The 27,328-nt window shown below is 39.4% G+C and overlaps 1 protein-coding gene across 1 annotated transcript in view; it reads left to right on the plus strand.

The window, feature by feature from the left end:
* Positions 1 to 27,328, plus strand: part of SGCD (sarcoglycan delta) — a 413,743-nt gene that overhangs the window by 172,237 nt on the left and 214,178 nt on the right. Inside the window, exon 3 of the mRNA XM_028165988.2 lies at positions 16,917 to 17,018. Within this exon, the coding sequence (XP_028021789.2) occupies positions 16,917 to 17,018 (102 nt within the window). The remainder of the gene's footprint in view (positions 1 to 16,916; positions 17,019 to 27,328) is intronic.

Below are 27,328 nucleotides of genomic sequence, written 5' to 3' on the forward strand. Positions count from 1 at the left end.
CAAACGTAAAATAGATAGCTAGTGGGAAGCAGCCGCATAGCACAGGGAGATCAGCTCGGTGCTTTGTGACCACCTAGAGGGGTGGGATAGGGAGGGTGGGAGGGAGACGCAGGAGGGAGGAGATATGGTGATGTATGTATATGTATAGCTGATTCACTTTTTTAACCAGCAGAAACTAACACACCATTGCAAAGCAATTATACTCCAATAAAGATGTTAATAAATAAATAAGTAAATAAATAAATAAATAAATAAAATCTGAGGTTAAGAAAGAAAGTATTGTTACTCCCTAACCTGACATCTCCATTGCATGATTACTTGTTAGACTGTGTATTTTTTCAAGCTATTCACGCTCCCGCCTATTCAACCACTTTGAAATGGCTCTTTTGTGTTACTGGACTAGATCTCATTCTCAGACATATATTAGTTATGGCGGCACAGTATACTCTTTTTTTTTTTAAAAGCTTGCCCATTATAAGGTATTATATGATAAAAAAAGGTGGCTTAGATGATAAAAAATGATGGCAGAATTTTCCTAGCACTTCTGGATGGAATGAATAACACATGGCAGTTTATGTTGCAGTGGTTCCTTTTACCTGAGTTTGTAAATTGCCAGGGGTCATCTTGGTTAAATTAGATTTTAATTCTGAAATATTGTTGCTGGAAGTGTTCCCACTGGCCAATTCATATCTCATGAATAATAGGATTTGAGCCAGAATTGAAAGTGTGAGGAAAGTGAATGAGGAGTATCTGTCACGTAACCTTTAGGAAAAAAACCTGTTCCTAATACAGAGTTTTACAAGTGTTACCATAATGCATATATCTGTTGTTCCTGAAGAACAAGAGCTCTTTAGATGAATGTTTTCTAGTTAACTTGATGTCTCCTCTGCTATATCTGTTGAGCATGGCCTGAAGAGATACTGTGTTCTTTCTATTCGTATTTTATGCCATCTCTTTTGTTCTGCCATGTTTTGAGTATAAGAGAAGGAGCTCTCTTGCTTGTTAACCTCTCTGACATACTTGGGCTGTAGAGAATATAGGAAAGTATGAATCTTTTTCTCTGTGTCTTCCTTATACCCAAAGGTCTTAGCGAGAGCCATGAATGAAATAAAGGCAAATCTCTCAAGATCCTTCTATAAGCGCATAGAACAAAAACAGAACATGAAGAAGCACCCTACTTCTAGTTGGCTGCAGTAATTATAAACTCTTACTGAACTATTCCTCACAAGGTTACATTATATTAAGGGGTTAATTTCCCAGTACCTGTGATAGCCCAGATTCCCATCAAGGTCAAGATTACCATAAGCTCTTTGTAGTTGTGACACAGCTCATTCTTTCCCTATCACATTATAATCTTAAACCTGGCATTGTACTCTGGGAGAGAACCAAAGTGAAGTTCTAACTGGGTGCCTGGTAACTCTTAATACTGTTATGTAATGGGGCTTCCCTCTCATGGGAGGCAGAAGTGATTAGCAGTCTATGACAGTGGTGACTGTTGTTCCCAAGCAAGGGCTAAGAAAGTCTTACACCTCTCCAAGAGTGTGGTGTGGTCACATCTTTAAGGCGTGCGTGGGGGCTGTGGAGATTACGTAATGTGGATGAATCCTTTTTGAAAGTTTCTTTTAATTCAGAGTCATGCTCACTTGCTTTTTTGATACACTTTTTTTTCTATAAACTGAATTTGGGAATAAACTTCTCTATTATTGTATTAGCCAAGATTCTCCTGAGAAACAGGACCAATAGGATGTGTGAACATAGGTATGTATAAAGAGATTGATGATAAGGAATTGGCTCATATGATTATGGAGGCTGACCCTGTCTCAAGGTCTGCAGTTGGCAAGCTGGAAACACAGGAGCACCAATAATGTGCTTCCAATCTGAAGGCCAGAAGGCTCTGGGTCTAACAGTTTAAATGTGGAAAAATTCCCACTTACTAGGGAAATGGTCAGCTCTTTTGTGCTATTCAGTCCTTCAACTGATTGGAGGGGGGCTGCCCACGTTAGGGAGGGAAATCTGCTTTACTAGGTCTACCTATTCAAATGTTAATCTCATCCAGAAACACTCTCACAGACACACCCAGAATAGTGTTTGACCAAATATCTGGTCAACCCGCTGCCTAGTCAAGGTGACACATAAAATTAACCATCACAACTACTATCCCAAATAAGGTTTAAAAAATGGTTGTGATTGGGTTTGCGATGGGTTTTTAATCTGTTCTGCTGTCTGCTCTTCTTGCCCAGAGAATTACCACAATTCTGGGTCTCCGAAACTGCTCAGACTATTCAAGATACCCCTCTTAAGGGATAGATGGGGGTATGAGTAATACTGGCGTGGTAATTAAAAGGGAATAACAGGTAAATAGAATCCCTTTAACCTGCTTCAGCCCCTTAATATTTGATGATTTAATTCTTTACAGTTGAAATTATTAAAGTACTATCTTGACCAGAGAGGAAGGCAGACTCAGTTTTGGCAAACCCTAAAACATCCTTCCTCCTTTCCTTTCCTCCTGGATTACTAGCTTTAAGATATTGGGTGAGCCCTGATCCTTCACTTTGTACTAGGAACTGTATGAGACAAATTTAGTGGCAAACTCCTTTAGCTTCTTCGTAACTGCCCCTTATCTCCTTCATTCTCCATCCTCTTGACACTGACAGCTCCATTATTGACCCCCTTTCTCCTCCTCTTACCCAAGCCTCTCCAAACATATCAAATCAAGTAAGTGAAATTGTGTGTTGAAGAGTGTGGCTGCCATAGGAAATCAGAGAAGGCAGTCAGGAAAAGGAAGCAAGGAGGGGATGGATGTGGGAGCCAAGGGATTGGGTGATGCACGGTTCAGTACAGGGTGGTGTTGAGTATTTACAGTGTTCCAGGCTCTGTGATTAAGCATATCAAATACACACAGTCCTTAAGGAGGGATAACGTGATCCTCATTATACAGATGTAAAAAGTTCAGGGAAGGTCTGTTGACTAATAAGTGATGGGACCTGAACTCAACAATGGGTCTTTCTGATTCTAAAACTCATGGTCTTGATCACTGTGGTCTCTGAATTTGTCTAGGCAAAGAAACTGGGGAGTACATTCCAAAAAAAAAAAAAAAGATTTAAGTTGTATAAAATCACAGAATCTATTATCAGCAGGTTCTTTTTTAAGAAAAAGTTTGAAATTAATTTGAGGTAGCGAATTCACCAAAGTTGTGTCTAGTCCTTTCATGGACGTCTTGTTGGAATTTATCTAAATTAGAATATAAGTTCCCAACATTCCTTCCTTAATACATCCTTTGGCACCGATCAGATAAAGAATAAATATCCAGACTCCTTAGTAGCATCTTCTCCAAGATCTGGTCCCTTCCAACCTGTCTGGATTCAGTTCCTACTTCTCTCCATCTTATGTAGAGGTAAGTATGACTCCACTATAGTCATAGTGGCTTTCTTGGTGTTCCTCAAATGTGCCAGTCTCTTTCTCTCTATCCTCAGATCTTCCCATGGCTGGCTCCCTCACTTCATTTGGGTTTCTTCTCAGAGACATCTTCTTGGACCTCCTATTGAAAATTTGCATTCCCCTCCCTCCTCACCCTCTACTCTCTTGTGCTGCCTCATTCCTCTTCACAGTACTTCATAGCTCTAGCTTGTGTAATCCTCTGAGTAAAAAAAAAAAGTGCAGCCTTTGTTGACTGAGCAGACAGGATTCTCTGAGCGTTCAACGATTCCCTATGCTGTATTCAGTTGTTCCACTGTTTTGAGAACACGTGCATGAAACGTGGGAAGAATATTAGGCCTTAGGGGTGCACACAAGGGAAGTAGCCACAGACACCACCCCTGGATGACTGCTGTTTCTCCTTAGTATAAAGTAAAGGGTAATTGTGGAAACTGGCCACATATCTGGAAGACTAGGAATACATCTGCTGCCATCCTTTGGAAGGCCAATTTGGACATCAAAGCTTGAACAGAAGGGCCAAATTGATAGGTAACACAGCTCTAGTGCCGGGACAGCACGTATTAGCCTTCCTGTTTCTGAACTTATCCCTCGAAAGCTTTCTCACAAGTATCAAAAAGGCACTGGGCCCTTTGAAGCTGTAACTTGAAGTCTCATAAAAGACACTGTCGTGTACGACCGACAACTTGTCCTAGTGAAAATAGAGGGAAGGCAGTACAGGTAGCTCCCTCAGGGTGTATACCCTGGTGAAAGGATCTATTTTGGAAGGGATTTTCACAGGATGCGTTTTTAACATCGCTCAGGCCAGTGTCTTAATCAGGCTTTACTGACGGGGAGTGCTCACCGAGCAGCAGGGATTGCCACGGTAGGCATTTAATCTGAATGCTTGACGTAGGTCTAATCATATTTCACTTATTTTCCTTTATGTGTCTGCTTAAGATAAATGAGTCCCCTCCTTTATCAACAGTAGCTCAGGACTCATAAGCTCACATTCTTCACCTGGGACAGGGGATGTAGCAACTTGCACTTTATTATCCATCTCTCATTTTCTTCCCGTCAAACAATCGATAAATTCTCTGCCGATGTCTCTTTTGAAAGGTTCCTTACCAGTTTCTGTTTGAGAACAATGTGCTGGCATTGGTTTTTATGCCTAAATCCTCCCCAAATCTGGGTGTACATTTGGAGTGATTTGTAAGAGTTTTGCAAGAATGTCTTTGGCAAAACTGCAAGTCACACAAGACGCTCTAATTGCAGCCTCTCTGGGTTGCAGGCACTGGTTCCCAGTGACAGCTGTGATTTATTGTCCAGAGAGCATCCCCTTCCTGTGCATCATAGAATAAGACTTTTTAAACTGGAAAAGACCTTAATGCTCATACTGTCCATCTACCCATCATGAAGTGGGAGGAAACAGATGCAGAACGGCTAGGCTTGTCCAAGTCTGCACTAAGGACTAGTGGAAGGGTCAAGGCTAAGCCCAAGTGCTGTGCTCTTCTCACAATTCCATGGGATGTGCTTACATTTCCTTGCAAACATTCTTTAAGGATAATCTTTAACCCACGTCTCCAGGTACACAGCAATCCCCATGTTGATCTCGCTGTTTTCCTGGATGGCCAGCAAGCACAGTACTAATCTGGATGAGTGCTACCCAGGGCTTATTGACTTTTCAGCCAGACTTGACTTCATTTGGAATCTTACTTGCAGTACTTGACAGCTGGCAGAAGAGTTTTTATCTAGTCAGTCAAAATTTACTGTCTACCTACTCTGTGTCAGGGATTATGACAGGTAATTGGGATCATAAGACAGCTAAGGTAGTATTCCTGCTGCTAGAAGCTTGCAATCTAGAGAGAGAGAGAGAAAATAATATGAGAGCATGGTGGAGCGTGCCCTGGCTGTTAACAGCATCTGCTCCGAATTGACTTATGCCCACATTTCACAAGCTACAGCCTATCTCGTGACCAAACCCCTCATAAGCATGTTGGGAAATATAGTCATACATGTGCCCAAAGACATAGAGAGCAGCAGAGTGTTCAAATCGGTGGCTGCTCTGTCAGCCTATATCCCTCCTTGACTTCACCGTTAAACCTCTGTGGACGTGTAGCTTGGATGAGAAAGAAATCTTTATAATTTGAAGCCACTGGGAATTTTGTTGTTGTTACCGTGGTATAACCTAACCTCTTTTGATGGATACACAGGAATTGTCTGATTTAATCCTCTATTTAGAAGATACAGTTATCTTCTAAGTGTTCATATAAGGAGACTGAGACTTAGAAAGGGAACCAGCAAATTAAGTGGTCAAGCCAGAATTCTAACTATGCAATCTGATTCTAGAATTCATATTCTTAGCCAGTATACCATAATGCTGTGTGTATGTATCTGTGTTTTCCAGTTACTGAGGAAAGGTAGCTTCTAAAGGATTGAGGAATATCAAGGAAGACTTCTCAAAGAAACTGAGAGGTATGCCCTAAAGGACAAGTAGGAATAAAATCATTTAGAAATAAAGAGAATTAGGCTTATTCCCTGTGTGTATGTGTGGGGGAGGGCCCCCTCTTTGGCCAACTGACTCATACCCGGGAAAATTATAGAGCAAAGAATGCCCATCCATATATTACTACTGGCATCCAGGAAATATAGAATGCTTCAAATACCATGGCCTTGGATCTATAAACCATTAAGAGCAACTTTATGAGATGTTATAAAACATAAGTGAGAAATCACAATTCTGAACCCCTGAGGCAGCAAAGCAATCTGACAGATACATGCGTCTTATATCCCCCGGTTTCTCACACCCACAGACACACACACACACACACACACACACACACACACACACACACACACACGCTCTGTTCTAAGCAATCTTTGAGCTTTAGCTTTGTGGTAACTGGGAAGTAATAAGGAGAAGAAAGAAAAACTATATAAGTTGACATCAGTGGTAAAAGGATGAACATATGAATAAAGTTGAGATTATACAACAACTGACACAAAGGATAAGAAGCTGTGACCCAGACGCTGAGGGTTCATCTGGTCCTTACTGTTGTGTTGTCACCCAGCTCTGATGATGGCCCGATTTTTAATGCTCCCTGGAAAAGAAGATCAGTAGCTACCTTCCTAGACTATCCCTCAATGTAGTTGACTTGATCACGAAACACTTCCTGGGTCTAACGCAGCTCTGTCTTCCTTCACACTACTCCTTCCCCAGGCTTGGTCCTTGATGGGAACAGAATGCTTGCCAGCATCCTCCTCTTATCACTCCACACCAGGGATGGACAGATAACAGAGTTGTCTCTTACCAGGTCCCTCTCAAACCTGCTACCTCTTCCCCCAGCACACATCTCTAAACCCATTGTCTTTACTGATTTCAGGAATTCCAAAGCACATAACGTCATGTCTCCTGAACTGGATTTCTCTTTTCCGGGAACATCAGTGCATGTCTATTACTCTTTTTTAAAAAAAAAAACAAACTTGTTACGGTTAAATCTACACACTTTAAGATTCACACCTTTAAGTGTGATTTCAGTGATTTTTGGTAGATTTACTGGTTTGGCCACTATCACCACATTCCAACTTTAGAGCAGTTCTGTCATTTCAGTAAAATTCCTTAGGCCTTTTTACAGTCACTCCTCACTCCTAATCCAAGACTACCACTAATCTACTTTCTGCCTCTATAAATTTGCCTCTCTGGACATTATATATAAGCAGACTCATACAATACGTGGTTTTTTGTGTCTGGCTTCGTTCACTTAGCATAATGTTTTTGAGGTTTATCTGTGTTGTAGCATGGATCATTTTGTTTCTTTTTTATTGCTAAATAGTATTCCATTGCACAGATATAGAATATTTTATATATTCATCAGTTGGTGGGCATCTGGGTTGTTTCTACTTTTTGGCTGTTAAGAATGTTGCTATGATGGACACTTATGTTCAAGACTTTGTGTGAGCATAGGTTTTTATTTATCTTGAGCAGATAGCTAAGAGTGGAGTTTCTGAGTCATATGGTAACTCTGTGTTTAACTTTTCAACAGTCAAACCCTTTTTCAAAGTGCCTGCACCACATTGAGCTCCCAGTAGTGGTATATGAGAGTTCCTATATCTCCACATCCTTGCCACTATGTGTGTTACTCATGTTTTGTCCTTTAGATGAGAAGCTCCTAGAAGGCAGGGATGCTATCTTCATTCCTCGTCACTTCACATTTAACACAGGGCTGGGCAAACAGTTGTAGCTTAACTGTGCAGCATGGAGTGTGGTAGTGAAGGACTTAAGTTTTGCACTTAGACCATCAGGGTGTCCGAACAGCAATTTTCTCAACTGTGGAATGGGGCTAACGGTGCCGACCCTCTAGAGTTATCATGAGGATTAATGGATGTGTCAGTCAAGTGCTCTGCCTAGTGCTTATGGAAATGGTAGCTTTATTATTGTTTTCAATTTGCATTAATGTACACTTTCTGAACAATCTCTAGCTTATTTCTTTTTTGCTCTTACGCTCAGACACTTAGTTACAGTTAGTGTACTTGGCCCAGAAGATTGAATAATGAGTGACGCACTATCCCTCATCTCAAGGAAGTTGAAGTCGAGGGGAAGGACACAGATATCAATGGATCGTTGTACTGCCATGTGATAAATGCTATGACAGAGGTGCTCGTAAAGTGTGAGGGCACCTCAGAAAAGGACCCCAGACCCATAAAAGACATCTGACCAGAACCAAAGGACTGGAGAAAGGGGCAGAAAAGTTGGGAAGAGCATTGCTGGCCAAGGGAGGGACATTTGTGAAGACTCAAAATAGGAAAGAATTTGGGGAAATTGCTAGCCTGCTTTGTGACAGAGTGAAGGGAAACTGACAAGAAATGAGGCTGGAGAAGTGGCAGGTGCCAGATGAAGAAGGTGTTAAATATTACATTAAGGAGGTTGCTCTTTACCTGTGCTGCTACCATGCTGTTGCATTTTACAGGCTGAGGAGCTACAGAGACGATGATTCAGTATGTGAATGGCAGAGGTGACCACTTATAGATTAAAGACCTTTCATATATAAAAGTTGGAGCAGTCTCAAAATCTATAACATTCTGGTGGAATATTTCTCAACTTTTTTTTTTCATTATTGCCACCCCTTCCCCTGAGAGCATTTTTAGAACATTTTTCCCCTAATTGTTCCACACCCCCCGCCATGAAATTTTAATTCTACAAATATGCTGTGTATGTACTCTATACATAAGCATACTTGTGCTTCATACATAAAAAGAGTACAATTTTTTTTCACCCTCCCCCAATCACCAGTTTTCACCCGTTGGGGACTATATCACCCTGGTTGAGAACGCTTGCTGTAATATTTTGGAATCTGCTCAAGGGCTAGACCTAGGGTTTAACATCTTTGTAATTCCCACAGTACACCTTTCAAAATGCAGCTTTATTTGGAATGAAGACATTCTAACACTTCACAAGTATTTGCTGAGCACGTACTATGAGCCAAGCAGTGTTGTAGGAACTGAGAGTATAGCCAACAAAAATCCCATCCCTTCTGAAGCTTGCCTGCTAAAGCAATCTGTGTATAGATTCAATTGTTTCACTCTGATCAAAACCAAGTAATGCCTTGCATTAAAACTGCTCCAGCAAGAGCTCATGTTGAGACCTGCTTACTAAAATAGAACCCGGCATTACTTCAAGCTTGAAAACATGCTGATGGAATTAAAAACCTGGTCGATGCTGATGCAGCAGGAAAACGAGAGGAGGAAGAAATAACACTTTCTTTAAATGAGCATAATACTCATTCTCAGCCCTTATCCCACAAGGGCCAGCAGGGCATCCCACAGCACTCAGGATTTTTTGGACACCTCAGTGTTTTGCCCAGCACTAATGGGAAGGCCCTTGGGAGCACTAGTCACTGTCTTTCATTGGCAGTGGCTGGGAGAACTGTGGTCCCTTTAGGTCTAGAAAAGGGATCTCTCTGCCACTCCTGGAAAAGGAATAATTTGGAGAGCCTGGAGCCCTGCAGCCATTTCCCTCTGTGGTCCTAACCCCTCCTAGGGACACTGGCAGGGCAATAGTCTCTAGAACTCATGGTAACCACAGATCTCTTGTGCATCCCCAGTTGAAATATATCTCCTCTTCTTCTTGCCTTCCTGCCCAACATGCCTGGCACAGTGCATTTAATGAGAGTTACCTTTTACCTCATGGCTTTCAGGCTGCCTCTGCTGCTTCGCTCTCAAAATCTCTAAGCCACGTAATTACAAAGCCCGAGAACCTATTTGGAATGGTGATGGAAGGGGCTGGGGTCCGGCCTGAGAGATATGAAGAAAGAAACAAATTAATATTTCAGTCTATCATCCTGCCACTCTGAAATCTCTGTATTTATTCTAGACTCATCTTGCAGAAAACTGGCCATTTGAAACAACCAACCAGACAGTCTGGCCCAGATAAAGAATAAAGAGCAAATGCCATCATCCTTGGGCCAGCCCAGAGGGAGATTCTCCCTGGATTCCACCCACCTCTGCCCCTGCCCCCAGGCCCTGTCTCCCCCAGAAGACCTTACAGGGGACCCCTCTAACTTTGGCCTTGCAAAATAATGGGATTTGCTCCTTGTATGTTTGTGAAAACTCCTGTATGCTGGGCTGGGGGTAGGCACTATACAGGATAGCAGAGATCCTACCCTCACTGGGATGACAGTGGGTCCCTGGTTTCCCACTTCTGTCCCAAGTGTACTTTGTAGACTTTGGGACCATTGGCTGGACAGTGCTGGGTCAGTGAAGCCAGCTAGCCAGCTGCTAGAATCTTCATGCTTGCCTTGAAGAGTAAAGTTTTACCATTTGAAGAGAAAAAAAAATGGTCTATTTCTTTCTAATTACCTTGGGAATGACTGTGAATCTTCTAAATGCCTCTTTTGCATCTTACTAGGAGGGAAGTTTCAAAACTGACCTAAAACTCGTATCTTAATAATACCCATAGCTTCTTATGCACTTAAAGGTGGAATGGTTTTAAATAAGGCTGTTCTCAAACTGTTTCAATGTGAATCCAATCCAGTCTGATTGTTCCAGAGCTATAAAGGAGATTCTAATGTGAGAACATATTTAGTTGGCTACTCTAGTCTGCATTATATTATATTTTGGAAATAGAGACTAATCATAATAATTGACACTATTTGAAAGACCTTTTCCACCACATACCTTGGGCAGACCTAGGGGCTGGGACGGAAAGTAGAAAAATGAAGTGATGAGGCACAAGAGTGGGAAGAGTCTATAAATGGAAGAAATGAAAGGCATTTGGCAAATTGGTAGTGAGTTTCTTACAAAATGGTATTGAAGCAAAGGTTAAATTACTATTACAAAGGAGTTAATTGACTGTTAGATTAGATGAGCATTTCTCAAATGTTGCTGCTTGTATCGCCTTGACTATTCTTTGGCTATATGCCACCTGTGTTATAAACAGCTCAGAGGACGGGCTGGAGGGACCGTCCCTCTTTCTCCCTCCCCGTGGCTCACAGCACATACTTATGCACACAGTCGGCTTTCCAGAAATAGCAGGTGATTCATTCTGCTCATGGTCCTGGGCATGGGAGGCAGTTGGGTTGTAATAAAAAGCCTTTAGACTCTGGGAAGGTGGAACAAAGATGTTTGACCATAAGAATGGATGGCGTTAGTCTTGGGGTTGGAGATCACCCTCTCTATAATCGCTGAGCACAGTGACCAACTAAGTGAAAATCAAAGTGGCATTAAGAAATCCAGCAGATACCTTAAATATATTATTTTTGCATACATTAGGTTGGGTTAGAATAATGAGTAAGAGCATATAGTCTGAATTAGAAAGTGTTGGGTTTAAATTCCTGATTCTGTCATTAACTAGCTGTGTAATTGTGAGTGAGTTACTTACCAGTAAATTTTCTCATGTGTAAAATAAGGAAAATAATGAGTTATCTCATAGGATCATTGAGGAGATGACATGAGATAAGTATGGCATTTAGTATATGACATAGTTTAGATTTTTGATAAAGGTTGATTTTTAAAATAAATCAGTGAAAATGTTTTATAACTTTTTAAAATACAAAAGGTGATTACAGAAAATTATAAAGTACAGATAAAGCAAAAAGAAGAAAATAAAAAGTACTCATATTTTAGGCATGCAAAAATAGTTAACATTTAAGATTATGTTTTTGTAGAATTTTTCTCCTAGGAAATTTCCTCTAGAATTTTTCCTGTTAAGTGCATGTATGATTGTATGTGAGTATGTATATGAATATGTATATATAGTTATGTAAGAGTGCCATGAAACATACATATATATTCATTTGTTGTTTTATTCACTTAATAATGGTTATGAATATTCACCTATGTTCTTAAATGGTCCTCTGCAAGAACTATATCATATTCCATTATAGCATATTTACCCTTTCTACATGAAACTTTTAGTTTCTAAGTTTTCATCTTTTTTTATTTTATAAAATGACACGGTGATGAACAACTCTATAGGCAGATACTTCCACATTTATATGATTATTTCCTTATGATTAAATTCAAGAAGTAGCATGGTAGTTTCAGTAACAATAAAGAAAATGAGATTAAAGCATGAAAAGCACAGAGTATAGTACATAATCAGCACATAGTAAGTCATCAATAAATACTAAGAATAGGGGATTCATGTGTGTACTGCAAGAGGGGAAGGAGATTTATTTGAAATCAGGTTGCTAATTACCCCAAATATAATCTTTTATTTAAAAATATTTAGGAGTTCTTGTTTGTTTGATAAACACACATCACAAAAAATAAACCAGTTCAGTTTACTTATAGATGTCGGGTTTGATGTGTTTCTGTTATGGAGTCCAAACTTGTACTGCCACCACATGACAGGCCAAGAAATTGAGAGAGGAGTTGTTGGGGCAAGGAATAGTGACTTTATTTGGAAAGCCAGTCAAAGATGGTGGACTAACGTCCCAAAGAACCCTCTTACCTGAGTTAAAATGCGAGCTGATTTTATACTAAAAGAGAAGAGAGTGTGGCTGCTTGTTGCAAACTTTTTGATGCAGGAATCCTTTGTTCTTGCAGCTGTCCATGTGGGTCTGGTCACAATGTTCCTATAAACCTCTATCAAGACAATTGTTATTTTCTGTTCTGCAACTCTTTATCTTTATATGAATGGAAAAGTGTTATAGCTTTAGAGATCAGAGCCTTGAGAATAGGCTATCCCATATATTTCAGGCTATAGGCAACATTCTTTTACAAAGGTGCAGAGCCAGCAGGACTAAGCACAGGCAACAGAGCACAAGGGTTAGAGCTAAAGGAATAGATTCAATATGGAGTCAAGTTTGTTCTTCTCTGTTACATTTCTGTGAAAAGATCTGCTGGTCCAACTAATGGAAATCATCAAGAATAACCCAAAACATAATAATTGATATAGCCTTTGTGTGTGTGGGGCGGTGCTGGGTGCATATTTTTCCCTTTGTTGTGGGTACTACCTGCTGCTAGTGTGATATGGACATGCCCTCTGGCATACTGCGCCTCACACTAGGTTTAAATGCCCAGTCTAGGGCTCTCTTGGCAGAAATGTCCCCACAAGTAACAAAAATAGAAATATATAGATGGCCTGCTATCCATGAAAGAACAATATTGACTGGAGAGTTCTGTTCTCATCCATAGGCTGAAGTGCTGTTATAAAGGAAAAAAGGAGGAAAATGCCCTTTCTCCACTTGGTCATTCAAAGCCCCTCCCCCGCCCCGGCCATGTTGTGTCTATACTGAATGTATTGAGGTACAGAGCACATGGCAGTGCTGGAGAGAAGACAAGATAGACTCAAGTGAGAAGCTTCAGGAGTCTGAGAAAATGTAGCTTAGTGAAATAGGCTGGGTGAAAACTGTGGTGAGCTGGAGAGCATACGTTTCAGGCTGCTACTTACCTCCAGCCAATGGCAGCCATGTGAGAAGGCAGGCTCAGACTGGCCGTGGCTTTCAGTTGTTATGAGATGCTGAAAGCCTGGATTTTTCATTCAGATCTTTTCATTTTCAAATGTTTTGGGGAAAACGTAGGAATAAATTTTTAAATGTATTTTATATATTTATTATATTTTATATTGCTTTATCTATTTATATATATTTTAAATCATATATATATACACACATATATATAATATATGATTCATTTAATTAAACTGAGTCCCCAGCTTGCTGACTGCAGATGTGGGGATTTGTCAGCCTCCCTAATTTCCTAAGCCAATTCCATAAAATGAATGAATGAATGTGTGTGCATGCATGTGTGTGTACATACATACATACACAGACATATTATTAGCTCTGTTTCTCTGGAGAACCCTGACTGATACAGATACGCGCACACACACACACACACACACACACACCCTTATTTGGAGAAGAAAAAACATGGGGATGGGACTTCCCTGGTGGCGCAGTGGTTAAGAATTCTCCTGCCAATGCAGGGGACACGGGTTTGAGCCCTGGTCGGGGAAGATCCCACATGCCACGGAGCAACTAAGCCCGTGGGCCACAACTACTGAGCCTGCGCTCTAGAGCCCGCAAGCCACAACTACTGAGCCCACGTGCCACAACTACTGAAGCCCACGTGCCTAGAGCCCGTGCTCTGCAACAAGAGAAGCCACCGCGATGAGAAGCCTACACACCACAACGAAGAGTAACCCCCACTTGCCACAACTAGAGAAAGCCCACGCACAGCAACGAAGACCCAAAAAAATTAATTAATTAATTAATTTTTTAAAAAACACCATGGGGAAACAAGGACAGAAGCTAGACTTCTTTGAATATATCTTGTTTTATAGATTTGACTTTGGTTCCATCTAAATAGTTTGCAAACTTATAACAAAACATAAGACTTTAAAAAAGCAGTCATGAAACACTGAAGTGGTGGGGTGGGGGGATGAAACAATTGAACCTAACTGGACATGAGGTTGGTGGCATGACCATTCAGAACAGAATTATTTCAAACGACTTTAAAACTCAGCCATTTGACTATACCTTCCTAATAGTACATACTCAAGATTTTTTTTAAAGGCAAATTTTAAATTGTTTTTCTTAATCATTATGTTAGTATGGTAGTGGCATTGGTTTTTCTGACACTGCTCTTTGCATCTTGTGGGTTAAATCAAATGAGTAGTCATATTGGTGTTATTAAAAACAGCGATTTTTTGGTATGGATGAAAGGTAATAACATTGTAAGATCCATGAAGCTAGATGAAAACCTTCAAGGCCTGAGTTTGAATTGAAATTTCATGTGAACTTATGGTATATTCCATTTAAAACATATATACAATTTATTTTCTAGCTCTGTTCACATAAACAAGGGCCAATCCAGTAGCAAGGAGCACCCAAAGCTCTCAGCTTGTGGTCTCTAAGTACCATTTCCCACTAAAATGAACCCAAGTTCTTATAAGAAATAGCTAGTTCCAGGTCTGGGGCAGGACATATGTAAGATAACCCTGGAACATCTCGTCATGCCAGAAGCAAGAGGGCCGTTAAAGACTACTGGGTCATAATAAAAGGACTTGAAGAGGCCCCCACTGAGCAGGAATAGAACAGTTAGAACTTCAGTAGGAATAAAAACTGCACTGGAATGAACAAATCAAAATGTTCATAATGATATTTTTAAAAATAAAAACCTCATGGGTTATCTTTGGAGAATATTAGGTAACCAGTTCAGTATGTTGAAGATTAATCAATAAAGGAGGAAAAATCAAGCATCTATCAAGTTCCTATATAAACTATAATTTAGGGTAAACATATAATTGATGACATGCAATTTCTCTTGATAGAATATCCCAGCTAATAAATTAAGAAGAAATAATTATTTTATCACCAGTTTGAAATCTCTAGTGAAATAACGGATCCTCTAGGCAGAGATCACCAGTGGCTGATGACATCACAGCAAAAGATGTTCAGTGCGTTCTGATCGAGCGTGTGGTAGGCGGAAAAATGTCCCCCCCTCCAAAAACAATTTCCTCATCTCAGAACCCATGAATATGTTACATTACATGGCAAAGGGAAATTAAGGTTATGATGGAATAATGGTTGCTAATCAGGTGATCTTAAAATAGAGAGATTATTCTGGTGTTCCCAGTGAAATTTAAGGGTCCTTAAAAGTGAAAGAGGGAGGCAGATGATTCATCGTCAGAGTGACTGGATGTGAGAAAGATTCAACTGACCATTGCTGCCTTGAATATGGAAGGCGCCACAAGCCCAGGAATGTGGACAGCCTCTAGAAGCCAGAAAAGGTCAAGAAATAGGTTCTGCCTTAGAGCCTCTTAAAAAGAGTGTAGCAGCCCCGCTGGCACCTTGATTTTCCCCCTTTGAGCCCTGTCTGACTTCTAACATACAGATAATAAACTTGTGCTGTCTTAAGCTGTTGAGTTTGTGGTTATTTGTGATGGTAGCAATAGAAAACTAATATATTCCATCCTAGGATGTATTCTTTCTAGAAAACTGAGCCTGAATCTTATCAAGCTTCTTGATCTGTTGACTTACACAAAATACGGGGAACAGAGAACACATGACATGAAATTATGGGAATGTTCAGCAAATCTAAACTATGGGAAGTGCTATTGGAAAAATGATGTTTTATTTATCAAATAAAGCATGTTTATGTGTGTGGATGTGTGAGAGAGAAATTGACTGACTGAGGAGATTTAAGGAGATGACCTAGTATTTTACATATCAACCAGTTGCAATGGGGAACTTGATTCAAACAAGCAGATATAAAGAGAGAAAAATATTGAGATTCGTACATTGACACTGGGTATTTGATAATATTTATTAGTGATTTTATTTATTTTTTTGGTGTGGTAATGGTATTATAGTTATATTTAACCAAAGGAGGTGGGTGTAGTAGCTATAGTAAATAAGAGTAGCCATAAATTGATAATCGTTAAAGATGAATGACAACTACATAGGTGTTTGCTATTTATCCTTTCTATTTTCATATCCTTTTGTATGTATTTTAATATTTGCATAATAAAATATTAATTAAAATATTAGTAAATAATTTGACTCCTTAAATATTTTGTGAGCCAAAGACACCATGTCCATAGGTTGAATTAGACCAACAGACTGCCAGTTTGTCATTTCTGCATAGTTTCGGAAATTGGATCTTTTACTTTAACCTGGGAAATCATCTTTTTCTCTTTTCCCCACTCATCTCCTGCCTCCAGTCTCTCGCCACTGCCTAGTCAAAAGGGCCTCCTTCATCTGTGCTAGTGAATGACTAGAGGACATTACTTACATTTTGCTTCTTTGGAGAATTTGCTCAGTTTTTCAAGATTACTTGGAATAGATTTTCTCAGAATAAGTGAACAAAGAGGGTAATAGTCATAATCACACTGAAAAATGCCTCCTAGTATATCATGTCTTCATTTGGAGCCCCTTGATTCTACCTTCTCAAAAAAAAAAAAAGAAGACAATAATTTTGTTTCAATTTTTGAAAACCTAAGGTACTTTGAAATTTGGGCTAATCGAATTTTCCGTGTTATCTCTGTGCCTCTCTTTCAGGATGGAATGGGAAACTTGAGAATCACAGAAAAAGGTCTAAAGCTAGAAGGAGACTCTGAATTCTTGCAACCTCTTTACGCCAAAGAAATCCAGTCCCGACCAGTAAGTTTCTGTTTCAAGAAGAAGGAATTGTTCTTTCTCTGGAATCTAAATCTGGGGAAAATTATCTTGCTGTTAGCTGAGTATAGAAGGTTGGGGGCAGGGGTGGCAATGCAGGTAAGTGAGGTGCTTTGGAATATGAAATCTTGAGTGTAATCACCACCGTGGTACTGTAGCAAATGAGATGACCTCTCTGAGCCTCTTTCCATCCCTGCCAAATAGAAGGTGATAACCTTTATTAACAAACTTTCTAGATTGTGCTGCAAAGAAAACAAGAAAATAAATGGGGAAATGCCTTCAGTATTATACAAATCCAAGAAAGTCTTGCTATTGCTTTTAATTGTCAGGTATTTCAAAGGCATATTTAGAAATAGTCCTAAAGAGCTAGAAATTTATTTTTTATGAAGAATTTGGACAATGTAGCCAAGGTTGATTAGAATCAATTTAATATATTACAACTATGCTCAGAAATGGTATTTAAATGATCACAGTAGAGTGTGTGCTCTGTCCCATGCCCTTTGCTGCTTTGATGGATTATCATTATCTAATGTAATTCATAGATTAGTCCACTGGGGTGGTGATTATTGTTGCCTTCATTTTACACATTGAAGAACTGAGGCTTAGAGAAGTAGTTTGTCCAAAGCCATGTTCTTATGTATCAGTAGAGCAAGGATTTCAACTCAGGAAATCCAATTCTAAAGCTTCTCTGTTAACCACAGCCTCCTACCAAATCTCCTTCTCTCATTCTGTTGTTTTTTTTAAAGTCATGATGGAAGTGATTCCTAGACACCTTGATTTTATTAACCAATATTATCAAAATTTATTTTTGTTTTTGAGTATATTTTTCGGTTGGTTGTTCTTTGGCTTTCAATTTTGCTTTTTGGTAGGGTGGTGAAGTATGCTGGTTGAAAAGGATTATTAATGTATTTGCTCTGCCTGGGACTGGTTCACGTCCACATGTGAGCAAAGAATAACATGGAAGTTCCCCAAAGCATCATTTGTATTGTGTGCATCGATTAATGTAATTAATGAAATTCAGTAACTTGATGCAGTGGGTAATTTTATCTGAGTGCTATCTAAACTACTGAATTGCATTAAACTGAGTGCAACTACTGAATTGCCAATAAGTTTACTTTCTTCTGTGCCTGGTGAAAGGGAGGGAGACATGATGTTAAAATCAGCAAGAAGAGCAAATTATTTCAGCCACCCAATCAGTGATTATGAAATTTAATGGGGAACCCATAGCATATTGGCTTAAAGTACCAAGAGTATTATTATAAACTAGTATTAAACTAGTTTATCTCACTAATTTGGACTGGTCATTTCTTTCTTATGGTGTTGGATCTTTTTCTGTAAAGGGCCAGAGAGTAAATATTTTCAGCTTTTATTTTTCTTCTTTTTTATAATTCTTTAAAAATGTAAAAACCATTTTTATCTCAAGGGCCACAGAAAAATAGGCTGCAGGCTGTAGTTTGCCAACCCCTCTAACCTATATTAATGATATTTCCATAAATGTGTAAATGCTCAGGCTAGATTTCATATGGTACAAGAGAGCAGATTTTAAGATCATGGGTAGAATAGTTGGCATGTGTTAAGTAAAATATCCCGAAATACGTTTCCTTGGTGAAGAATCATAGTCATATAAAGGAATTGAGACACGTGTCTTAGAAGACTTGAAAAAGGGTACCTGGTATATCTCTTAGGCCCATGTGCAGGAATTGGACTCTTAGAAAATATGTCAGCCAGCCTATCTGAAAATCAGTAGTCATCTGATCCCAAGTCAAAGATACACTTGATTAGAAACTTAAAAAGTAATGATGATCATGAAAAACTTACTTTAATATCGAAAAAGCAGTGAGTTAAATCCTTGTTTAAAGAAAATTAAAGGGTTAAAATTCACTATTTTTTCATTGTTCTTCAGAAAGTATTTTTCCTTTCAAAAAATAAATGGCAAATGCGTAAAGCTTTTAGCCTTATATGTTTCTGAGAACAAAATAAATGTGTTCTAAATGAAGAAAAGAAGACATGCAGATATGCATATATGTTAAAATCCACCAGAAAGTCTTGTGGCCTCTACCTGAAACATGTGCCCATATCCATCCACTCTTCTCCATCACATGTCACCCCCCAGTTCAAGCCACCATCCTCTCTCACCTGCACCATTGCTATAACCTCTTCTGTCTCTGCTGCCTTTCACGCTTAGCCTCATCATCCAAATTGTAGCCAAAGTAGTCTTTTCAAATATCAAGTCTCTCCACTCCTTTGCAAAGGATTCTCTGTTAACTTCCCATTATACCTAGAATAAAATCCAAACTTCTCACTAAGGCAAAAGAACAAGATTAGAAGCTAGGGATTTAGTCTGTAGGGCTCTCCTTCCCTCAAACACAGGGATTATTGTCTGCTGAACAAAATTGGGGTTCTGGGAGCAAAGACGGTAGAGGGAATGATTGGTGAGCAGGTAACCAGTAGAATTTGCCATGCTTCTTGAATCATAGCCTCATATGATGCTTATGAGAACCTCACATGTAGTAGCTTTCCATTCCCTACTCTGGCATCTTCAGCTTACTGTTTTGTTGTTGTTGTTGGTTTCTGACGTTACCTGACCATTGCTTCCATGCCACCTCTGGAAGACTCTTCTCTGTAGAATTATCTTCACTATCACTTTGCCATGGATCACAGCTGTTTCTCTTTCTTGGGGTGTCTCCTTCTGTTTTTCCCATTGAAAAGAGATCAGCGTCCAGTGAACAAGATTACACAGCTCTTCTAAGTAAGGATAACTAATGAAGCAACACTTGACTTTATTTTGGTTTTGTGTTTCATTGATCCGAGAGGAGCTGAGATTGTTTAAGCAATCCACAGCATGTTCAATACAGTATCCATTTCATTATTGAAGGTTGCAAACTTGGTAAAGTCACTACAAATTGATTAGTGTGATAGCAATCTCTTAGGAAGATAAATTAATGAGAAAATGTTCATCTCTATAAAAACTCCCATCTGGGAATTGAATGAAAGCCCTGGGATTCTCTAGCTTTGACAACGTGGATGCATAGCTTCGAAGTGGTAAAGTATCATGCCACTCAGGAAATAGATTGAGAAGGACACACTAAATTAAATATTCTACCATTACATCCAAAGACCACCCTATCCCTAGTCATTCTACTTGAATGCGTTAGCACAGAAATTTGTAAAGTTAAGGGATTTAATGCCATAAAACTCTATACTTAAATCCCATTTCAGTGTGGTAGGCATTTTTATAATTGCAAAATACAACTACAAATTTTTGACAGAAGCTACTAGTAGATAGATTGAATGCATGAGTGCTAGGAGCCCTTTCATCACAAAATATCATTTTGGACAAAAGTGGCAGATCCCTGCTTCTTCAGAGAGGCATCTTCCCTTGCTTCCCATGATGCTGGAACTAGATGGTGCTTTTGCATAACTTAATGTGAAGTGACAAGAGAAGGGAAAGCAACATTTATTGAGCACATACTAGTGCCAGGCCTACAGAAATGGGGAAGTTTCACGGTGCATTTATCTCCATACTCCCCTCAAACTATACATGGGGTGGGTACAGGGGTTCTAGCCCATTGCTATATTGAACTTAGAAGTTTAGGAGAGAAGAGAGTAGAAAGGAAAGTTATAGGAGGGATACAAAAATGAGTTTACTTTAACAGAATAAAATAGAAAATTATTATATAAAATTTAAGGTTATTTATATGTCTTTCAAACTTTTTAGTCTATAAAAACTCACATATTTTAAGATGTTCTACCTACCAAAAAGCTGTGTATAGAATAATGAAATCATATGTAAATGGGGTTCTTAGAAGTTGTCTATACCAAGAGACAGTATAACACCATGGTCAAGCTCATGTGCTGTATCACTGGATTTGGGTGGCAACCAGTGCTACTGTTTGACTGATGAGTGATCTTTGAATAATTTCTTAACTTGGCAAATCTTGTTTTCTTACCTATGCACCTGAGATGATATTAATACCTATATCACAGGTGGTTGTAAATAAGTAAGATAGTGTTTAAGTGCTTAATACAGAACTTGACATGAAATGAGTGTTCCAGAAATGGTCATTCCCACTCTCACCCCCATGTCTTGATGACGATGATGTTGATGATGGCAGATGATGATTTGATTTCAAGGACAATACTTTTCACTATCTACATCATCATCATGTAGTGCAAATCTCATCTGATGTTTGAACTTCCTTTGAACTAAATGGTCTTGCATCCTCTTCTTGCATGCCTTCTTAGTAATAAACTCACAAACTTAATCATAAACTCAGTGAAAATCTCTTAGGAAACCCATTTCATATTCAATAGCTTTTAGTTTTCAATTTTTCTTTCACTGAGTTACACTCTTCTAATATTCAACTTACTTTTTTTCTCATTCTTCTGCTTAAAAATTTTGCTGGCTCTGGCACTCATAGATTACTGGCAGTCTTTCTGAAAAAATAGTTTTTGATATATGCTAAGTACCTTAAAATGTTTATACCCTTTGATCCAGGAATGACGTTTTCACTCATTTTATGATACAAAAAAAAAGCAAACTATAATAAAATATTTAAAGATTAATACACACATATGCCAGTGCTTTATAAACACTAGTCTGAGTGTTGGTTCCTAGAAAAGCCTGAATTGCACATATAAAATGGATTTTGAGAGTATCCCATTTTGTCAATGTTTATGAAAGTTGAGTAACTGCTATATACTTGTTGAAACTCTGAGCTGGTCATTCTCACCATGGATTTTCACATTTATGTCTATCATGTCTTTGTTTTATGGAAAGCTGAGTTTTAAAATTCCATTTTGATTTTAGTATGATGTGAATTGAGACTTATTCTATCAGCCTGAATTAACAAGCCATATCTATGCTGGAAGTTGAAAGTCCCTAAGAATTCAATTAGACCAGTGACTTCATTTAATTTATGGGGCCCTAAGGCCCAGAAAGGAGGTTGAACTTACCCAAGTTATGCCCAGCGAAAGTCAGAACTGAAATCCAGGATTGCAGTATTTTCTTCCACGTCAACACACAGTGTATGTGGTAATTAATTTTCTCATGACACTGTCTTTAGTACGATAGGTTGAGTTATACATGGCCATTTCCCTCTCATGGGGAATAACTTACTGCAAAGCATATTAAGTTCCTGAAAGAATTCAAAAGCATTAAAAAAAGGAAACTGGAAACAACAGTGGATAATGCAGGAGGACCAAGTTTAATGATGGCTGACCTAATCACTGAGATGATATTCTCTACTTTATCAAGTTACTGTGAGGGTTAAACGAAGTAATTTAAATGACCCACCTTGTACACTATGAAGTTAACTATTGATATGAAGGCTTATGACAGAAGTTGCAAACTGAATCCAGCCTAATGATACAGTTTATGTGCCTCACACATTGTTTTCCTTTGAATGTGAATTTGTTTCTAATATTTAAAAATCTGAAGATTTGACATTTTAAAAAATCGATTTTTTTTGATTCTCACCAAAAATCTCCAGAAAATCCGGCAGAGTGGTTTGATATTCATAAGGACTGGAGCTAAGTAGACGGTGCCTCCTTTAGATGCATATTTGTTCTTCATTGTGCCACAGCATCCATCAGTCACCACTGTCTCATACCCCACCTGTTTAGCTTGTTTATATAATGGGCCCCTGAAATCCCTTGGGGGTGCACAGCCCCTGGTTTATGGTATTGAGAATGTATCTATCTCATCATGCAGGAGTCCAGAAATTAGGTTGACTTCTTAGGATTCGTAGTCATTCATGACTCACTGCTCCTCACTTCCTGTGTCTCTCTCTTTTACACCAATTTCTCCTAGTCGTCTGGCTCCTGTGGGTTTTGACGTAGTATACAAGCTCAATGGCAAGAGATAGCAGTCTCAGAGCTTCTGGAGGCTTAGGTTCTGGCCCAGCAGGGCCATTCTCCACCCTGAGTCTCCTAGAACACGCCTCTTTTTGGTCTTTCTTCCTTTAACCACAACAGAGCATGACTGGGGAAGAAGAAGACAAGGGGAAGAAAGTTGAAATTTTGGATTTGGCATGAGGCAAAATAATGTAGGATGGCAGACAAGCACAAGTTTTGTCTGAAGAGGCTCCATTGACAATTTAGTTACAACGAGAGGAGCCGTGTCTCTGGTTGGTTTAGAAACCAACCGAAAGCCGTGGTGTCTTCTCCTCAGCTTCAACTCCCAGCTGAACACGCTGCACACAAAACAGTGTTTTCCATGCCACTTGCATGGAACATGAGCATCTTGCTGTCTTTAATTAAGAAGTTAACTGGACCATGAAGTATTGCCCAAGTAAATAAAAGTGATTTGTACTGAGTCAAAGGGGCGCACTAGGCATCTTTGCATTTCTTGGCTCACACATAAATTATGGAGATTATTAAAAATTGGAAGGGTCATCTATAAGCCCATCTGTACTGTGAAGCAGATTGCCATTCCTGAAACGTATTTGTCTTTTTACGTGTCATCATTTATCACGGACAACAGGGTGAAGCAGCTGCTTGCTTTTTTCTTCTTTTGGTTAAAAAGAAAAAACCAGACACACAAACTTTGAATAGATCAGTGTTTAATCCTTCGGTCCCTTTCTTTGATTATCCTGGGAAACAGAGATAATTATTCAGAGGTTTTTGGTTGCCTTAGAATTAAAATGGGCTGATGGGGCTTTTGTTCTTTCTTTAATTTTGGAAAAATTGACTGTGTTTGCTTTTCTTGAATGAAGATCATGCTGGAAATAGACGAGTTACTGAGGACTTTGGTTAAATCTCAGTTGTAACTCTATCAGCTGGAGTTTTCATAGAAGAGGTAGGTCTGAACTTCAAATGAGGTTGAGAATGTCTAATTATATTGTTTGAGGGCCATTGGGCAAGTAGACTGCACCCCAAATTTTCTTGTCTGCTGTGGTGACCAAAGGTCCACCATTAGAATCTCAATTATTTGAAGACTCAGAAATTTGTATTCATGCCAAACCCCTACTGCAAGTACTCCTTCCCCTTATGCACATACACATTTCCACAAAGGATTTGAAGTACAGTAGCTTGTAAGAAATATGTACAGGGACAGAGTAAGAAGAGATATAATACGTTAAGATCAAGAAAAATATAAATTAGAATAAGAGGCAGAGGTAGGGGCACTTTAATAAATACAGGAGACAGGCAAGAGCATGCATGCAATTCTTGATATGCCTGGGGTTTGGTTAGGAAGTTTCCAAACAGAGAGACACAGTCACTTGGATGAAACCTTTTGTCTATACCATCTAGAGATTAACACAATGTACTGAATGAGAGGAGAGTTACAACTGATGGTTCGGTATTCCAGAAAGTACACTAGATTCAAAGTTGGGGAATCTGGATGCCCTTCTTGTCCTGCTGGGTTCAGCACCAAGCTCTGGAGCAAGTCGCTCCTCTTGGCTCTCAGTGTGTCTGTGACATAAAGAGGTTGGGCATGCTCAGTGGTTTTCTACAACATTGTTTTTAAAGCCGTGGAATCTTTTTGAAGTCAGATTTTACTTGGAACCCTAAATCTGGACCAGATGGAAGCTGAGCTCCTGTGGTTGGGCAGGGGCTGGGGCACTGCAACCCATTGCCCTGCCCACCCAGTCTCCCTATCATCAGCCACAGGATGCCCAGGCCCTGGGTGGAGGGTCCATGCACCACAGTCCGGAAACACCAGGCTAGATGAAAACCTAGCCTCGCTCCATCCAGGCCTCTGCTCAAATGGCATCTCCTGATGGACAGCTTCCTTGCCCACCCATTGAAAATATATCCCTTACCTAGTAGCTTTATTTTCTGCCATTATATTATATCATGTCATATTACTTAGGTATATTACTTTCTATTTATATATCATATGTATATATTAAATGACTAAATATTTATGTACTTGCCTGTTTGCTTCCCATTATTACTGCATAATCTCCATGATGGCAGGGACCGAGAAAGGCAGTTGTTAAGTGATGTATAAGAGCAGGCTCTGGAATGCCACCTCCCTGGATTTAAATCTTGGCTCCACCATTTACTATCTGTGTTGCCTCAAGCCAATTACTTGGCCTTTTTTGTGCTTCGTTTTCCTCATCTGTAAAATGGGCCTGATAGCAGCACTACCTCATAAGCATATAACAGGATTGTAAGAGTTAATTTATTTTACATAATTATGTAAAATTTATTAGGTAAATGTTACTGTTTGTAGAATATTGCTTTGAGTATAAAGCACTATATAAAATTTCAGTATGATAATTTTTGATTATTAAAATTTGTTAGTATTATTATTTGCTTTGTTTACCACTGTTTCCCTGGTCTCTAACTAGTGCCTCTCATATGGAAGGAAAGCAAATTGTTGTTGTCATTGATTGTTTGGCTTTTTGAATAAATGACTGTTGTCTTAGGATCCTTCTAACTCAAAGATTCTCTAAGAGCCTCTCAGGTAGGGAGATAAAGACAAATTTCTATTTATTTATGTATGTATGTATGTATGGCTGTGTTGGGTCTTCGTTTCTGTGCGAGGGCTTTCTCTAGTTGCGGCGAGCGGGGGCCACTCTTCATCGTGGTGCGTGGGCCTCTCACTGTCGCGGCCTCTCTTGTTGCGGAGCACAGGCTCCAGACACGCAGGCTCAGTAGTTGTGGCTCACGGGCCTAGTTGCTCCGCAGCATGTGGGATCTTCCCAGACCAGGGCTCGAACCCATGTCCCCTGCATTGGCAGGCAGATTCTCAACCACTGCGCCACCAGGGAAGCCCCAAATTTCTCTTTTATAGGAGCTTTAGATTGAATAAGTTTCTTTATCAGCCTCATACTAAGTATTGTGTTATGTAGAAGACGGCGTGAGTAACTATGTGGTGGGAGACCATGGGGGAACAGGACAGACAAGGTGGAAGAGGTAAAAGTGGTACTAAAGGTACTGAAAGCCCATCTTTCCCTACCTTGCTCTTTTGTGCTGCTCTAAGACTTGATTTGTGCCATCCACAGGCTAATGGAAACTCCAGAATATGGAGCTGTGTGTTACAGACAGGAAAGGTGAAGATAACAAAATTAGCACTTTCCAGCCCTTCACATCTTTGAGGTTCTCTTCATCATCACTGTGGCATGTCAGCATCCTCTCACTCTTTTGGTTTCTGGAACATCCACTATGTGATGTGAGACTGCTTCTCGCTTATTTCATAAATAACATTGAAGACGGAAAAGTACATACCAGAGTCTATTGTCATTTGGTTTATGTCCCTTAAATGGTAGGAGTAAGTAGGAATACTTTGGTTAGGTGGTACCTCACAGCCAATAATACTTGTTGAGTATTGGGGGAGAGTAATGGAGAGAGAATCTATAGCTTTAAGGAAGAAGGGCATTTTAATACATTCTTAAATATTTTGTTGTTCTTCACTCCTAAAGCCTTGGCAAAAAAAAAAAAAAAGATTTTCTTAATGCTTCAATCAAAACTTATTCATCTCCTGGAAACTCTTGCTGCACCCAGCACTTTGTAATTGCTGTGGGTGTGTTGTAGTTAGTCTTAATTTAAAAAAAAACAACTTGTTCATTGTCAAAAAACACTGATCATTTCTCAGGAGATGTTATTTCAGAGGCTGAAGAAACACTTCCTTGCCATGTGAAATTATAAGCAAATACTTACTCTTTGATTTTGTGATCCCCACCAACAGCTGAGCATAGCCTTTTGACGCATTGCTCTGTAAATTATTACCAGTGGTGTTTTAAATGGCAGTTGCCTAAATTATGAGTGTGGGACTTTCCATCTCCATGAATGATTCTGTTTTTATTGGCAATGATTCTGCCTCCAGGCAAATACCAAATGGTCCACAAAGTAAATGAGACTTTTAAGACCGATAAATATTTTGCAGACGTCCTTTTTGCATTTTGGAGGGAGTTGAAGAGGGAGAGGGAGATGGTGATGAAAATTGCCATGTGGAAAGAATAAGACAAGCACATTACCCAGTTTCTTTCCTTTCTTGGTGCAGTATGGTAGATGTCTCCACCTAGTAAGCCACAGCTTCCATTCTGTAACACCAGAATCATGGAAATAAAAAGTGGCATCTCACTACAGTAACAGACAAGTGCAGATGGTACGATCATTGCAGTTTTCTACTAACAAGCTGTGTAGATTGCTTTTAGGCCTCAATTAAGGCTCAGGCAGTTACGCTAAAAAATATGAGAGGAATGTTATGGGAAGATGAATTATCCTTAGGTAGTAGCTCATTAATAGATGAGAAATGGAGCTGGCTCTATTTTTAAGTTGTCAATGCATAAGTAGTCATATCACTGGATGGATATATAGTCCCCATGTTTGTTTCTGACTAT

The sequence above is a fragment of the Balaenoptera acutorostrata genome, chromosome 2 (assembly GCF_949987535.1).
Source record: "Balaenoptera acutorostrata chromosome 2, mBalAcu1.1, whole genome shotgun sequence".
Classification (NCBI taxonomy): domain Eukaryota; kingdom Metazoa; phylum Chordata; class Mammalia; order Artiodactyla; family Balaenopteridae; genus Balaenoptera; species Balaenoptera acutorostrata.